The 3,537-nt window shown below is 36.3% G+C and overlaps 1 protein-coding gene across 1 annotated transcript in view; it reads right to left on the bottom strand.

Annotated features, from left to right (window-relative positions):
- LOC105117231 (P-loop containing nucleoside triphosphate hydrolases superfamily protein) overlaps positions 1 to 3,205 on the bottom strand; it is a 5,740-nt gene extending 2,535 nt beyond the window's left edge. Inside the window, exons 1-5 of the mRNA XM_011014816.1 lie at positions 2,857 to 3,205; positions 2,691 to 2,792; positions 2,502 to 2,588; positions 1,163 to 1,256; positions 199 to 255 (exon numbers count right to left, since the gene is read on the bottom strand). Coding sequence (XP_011013118.1) covers positions 199 to 255; positions 1,163 to 1,256; positions 2,502 to 2,588; positions 2,691 to 2,792; positions 2,857 to 3,089 — 573 coding nt within the window. The 5' untranslated portion in view covers positions 3,090 to 3,205. The remainder of the gene's footprint in view (positions 1 to 198; positions 256 to 1,162; positions 1,257 to 2,501; positions 2,589 to 2,690; positions 2,793 to 2,856) is intronic.
- Positions 3,206 to 3,537: the final 332 nt, after the last annotated feature.

The raw sequence follows: 3,537 nt of genomic DNA, 5'->3' as shown, positions 1-3,537 counted from the left end.
GGGGTGGGGTTGTCAACTTTTAAATAAAAAATGTCTAACAATTCAGAACTAAAAGCACTGCCAGTAAATGGCATGGGTCACTTAAATCTTTCAACATTGCAGCTTGTCCTGGACATTCCAATTCTTTTAACAAAGCATCCTCCTGGCCATTTCAAGTTATTTTAGCACTATTACATAAAAAGCAAAGGTATATATTACCTCAAGATCAGGGCAGCGGTAGAACAAGGGGTCTCGAGCATCAACAACCATTACCAGCTGAAAAGAACAAAACACGTCAAAATTTCCATGGGATAGCATAAAAGGAAAGGTTTACAGGTAAGAGAATTCAAATGCTCTGTGCCTATCCTCATAACCATACATACAACAATTTACAGACAGGATGACATCTTGCAAGTTTTAGGGAAGTTAGATACATTTATTAGCAGAATTGCCTCATTAAAAATATCATTGTCAAAGAGAATGGACAATCTGTGTAAGAAACCCCAACCCCTAAATAAAAGAGATGTGCCAACCCTCATAGTATACATGAAGGTGCAGTCAGGATGATATCTTGTAATGGAAGTTATCGGAAAACTCTATATATTGAAAAACATCACCACCACCCTTTTAACCAAGCATATAACCACAAGCAGTCAGGATGACATCTTGTAACTGCCTTGGGAAAAAGTTGTTTTGGACAGTCATTGATCAGATTGTCTTTAAATCCTACATATTTTGCACTCTTCTAATGGAATTATATGTATAATCCCACTGCCTGTTCTATAGTAGTCCAACTAATTCTCAACAATGAGCACCCAACTCACCCGCCTCTTATTCAACATAAGGGATCTTGAACCTTAGATTCTTCTGACCAGAAAAGAAAGGAAAAAAAAAACAAAAAAAAGCAGAAAGAGATCACAATTTAGTTTCCTTTGAACAAATGTGTTGTAAGGCCAAGACACCCTCAATGGTTAAGGCATTCGCTAGGACAGTATCCACATTGCTTGCATTTTACAGGCAAGGGTTCTTATAATTTCGATAGTCTCGGTTTCATATTTTTATATTCATATGATATCTGATTCTCCAGTGTGTAAAACTGTTCATATATATAACTAAGAAACAAGAAAAGAAAAGTAAAGTTATTCCATATCATGTGATTGTGATTCAACAACAATCAGCTTACCAAATCACTGCGTTCAAGCACTCGCCAAAGCTGTCTCCATATATCAAGGTTCTTCTCAAATGGAGTAAGAACAAGGTTCTCATTCTCCTCAAGTCTGAAGAAATAACCATGCAAAAAAAAGAGCATTAAAACAAAAGGAATGTTTGGGAACAGTTAATTATTAATTACTCAATTGACCAGAAAAAAGGATAGAATCTCTAATAACTGAAAAAGTAACATAAAATGTCTTCCAATATGGTTAAGGCTTTGCCTTCCAATCCAATTACTATTCATTTGTCACAATTGACAACATCAGTCTAAGTTAAAGATAAAAGAGAATTTGGGTTGACTAATCCACAAACATCATCTTGTAGCATAGGCCACCTTCCCATTTTACTTCGCACAATTTTTTTTTAATATGCTTTTCTTTGTAAAACAAAATTCCTGTTCAATACATTCTCACAGTGAAAAAGACAATCAATCAGATTCAAGTCCAATCTACAAAGAACTTGACAGACAAAATAAATATTTTCCACATGTGAACCAGACATCCTCTCATTTGACAATTTTTACAAAATTAATAACAGTCAATATACCCTCTTCAACAATCAGTCTAATGAAATCTATATCCAGCCATACATTTCCAGCACACCCCTCAAGCTAATTAGATATGCATGTTATGTCTTGCAAAAGGAAAAAGATAGAAAAGAAAAAACCTTAGCACAGACATCAACACGTTGACAAAGGACAGAACAACCAGAGCTTAATGAAAATCTTTAAGAAACAAGATCATGAAACAGTGCCCCAAGATTCAACATATATGGTGAAAGTCATGAAACAGCAGTCCAAGATTCAACATAGATGGTGCAAGCATGAGACTTGTAAGATGATCAATTGAGGAGCACTGATAGCATCAGAATATGATGAACATGCTAAAAAATAAAGCATGGAAAAACTAGATCAAAACCAACTTCATGGAAGACATTTGAAATCCAGATCCAAGAGGTAACAAAAAAATGTCATGATACTATACCCAAAGCTCTGGATACAGGGTTCAATCCAACAACTATAAAATGCTCAATGAGTAAATGGAAGCAAAGCCCATGATTTATCTATTTGCTCATGTGGAAAAAGGTCAGTTTTACACCACTCTACACATTTGCTAAGAATAAGTGAACGGATTATAGGGATGAGATTTGCATAAAATTGATAGCAAGATAGCTACTGCATAATTGGATTACTAACAGGAAACTCTACACAGTATCTACATTCAGTTATTATACCCTAAGCAACCTCTACTGCACCGATGATTAACTATTAATGACGCATTAAAAAAACACACCAAAATCAAAGGACAAACCTAGCAAGACTCCGCCGCCAGGTTAAAAAAGCTTGCTTTTCATTAGCATCTAGCTCTTCCACCGACATTCCAGCATTCCACGGCGGCCTAAACAACACAAAGTTTACCTTTTACTCATAAAAATTCAGCAATCAAATTAAAAAAAAAAAAAAAGTTGAAATAGGATAAACAATCAATAAAAAGACTTGCCTGCGAGGAACTCGAAGGCTACTAGCATGCAACGCCTCCTCTTTCTTCTGCTTCTCTTTCTTCTCTTCTGCCGTCATATCACTCACTCCAGACCCCGTGTCCCTGTTCAATTCCAGAAAAAGAATTACAAAAGTCAAAAGAAATTTACGCAAAATCAATCACTTACAGGTTGATGAGGAGGTTGGGGACGGGATGGTGAACGGAGGAGGAGGACGAGAAAAGATCCCCTTCTTCGACTTGTTCCATGACGGCGTCTATTTCAGTGACATCAGTGAAGGATTCGAGAACTTTCTTGTGTTGTGATTTGTAAAATCGGCCTTTTTCTTTGGATTCTTGAATCATTTGATTGTGGTGCTTTACTAGTGCTCTTCCAAGTCCTGTTTTCTCGTTCTTTCCCATTTTTTTGGTCTCCGGTATTTCAGCCTCCGGCCAAGTTTGAACCGTTTCTGATTTCGTTTTGCAGGGTTTGGTTTGCAGGGTGTTTGATTGTGTTCTTAAAAGAGAAGACGGTGGGAGCCGAAAACGGTGCGCAGTGGTAAACGTAAGGTCTCACGTGGGAGTGACCTTGGACGGCTGGACCTTAGATATACATGGGCTGGGCCTAAAAGTATACAGGCTTTATTTTATATTCGGCTAATGAAGCGCAGGTCCAACAAGATATACCCAAATGAGTTTTCTTTTTCTTATAGATACTGCTACTACTTTAATTTTCCTCGCTATACTCGACTTTCATTTTTCAATTAATGAATATTTTACTTAATTTAATCAAAAAGAAAAATTTGGTGTATATTTTACTTAATTTATATAAAAATTTCACCATGATACCTGAAAACCAGATTATTTTTAT

The sequence above is a fragment of the Populus euphratica genome, unplaced genomic scaffold, assembly GCF_000495115.2.
Source record: "Populus euphratica unplaced genomic scaffold, PopEup_1.0 scaffold1235.1, whole genome shotgun sequence".
Taxonomy (NCBI): Eukaryota; Viridiplantae; Streptophyta; class Magnoliopsida; order Malpighiales; family Salicaceae; genus Populus; species Populus euphratica.
This window is presented reverse-complemented; position numbering and strand designations above follow the sequence as displayed.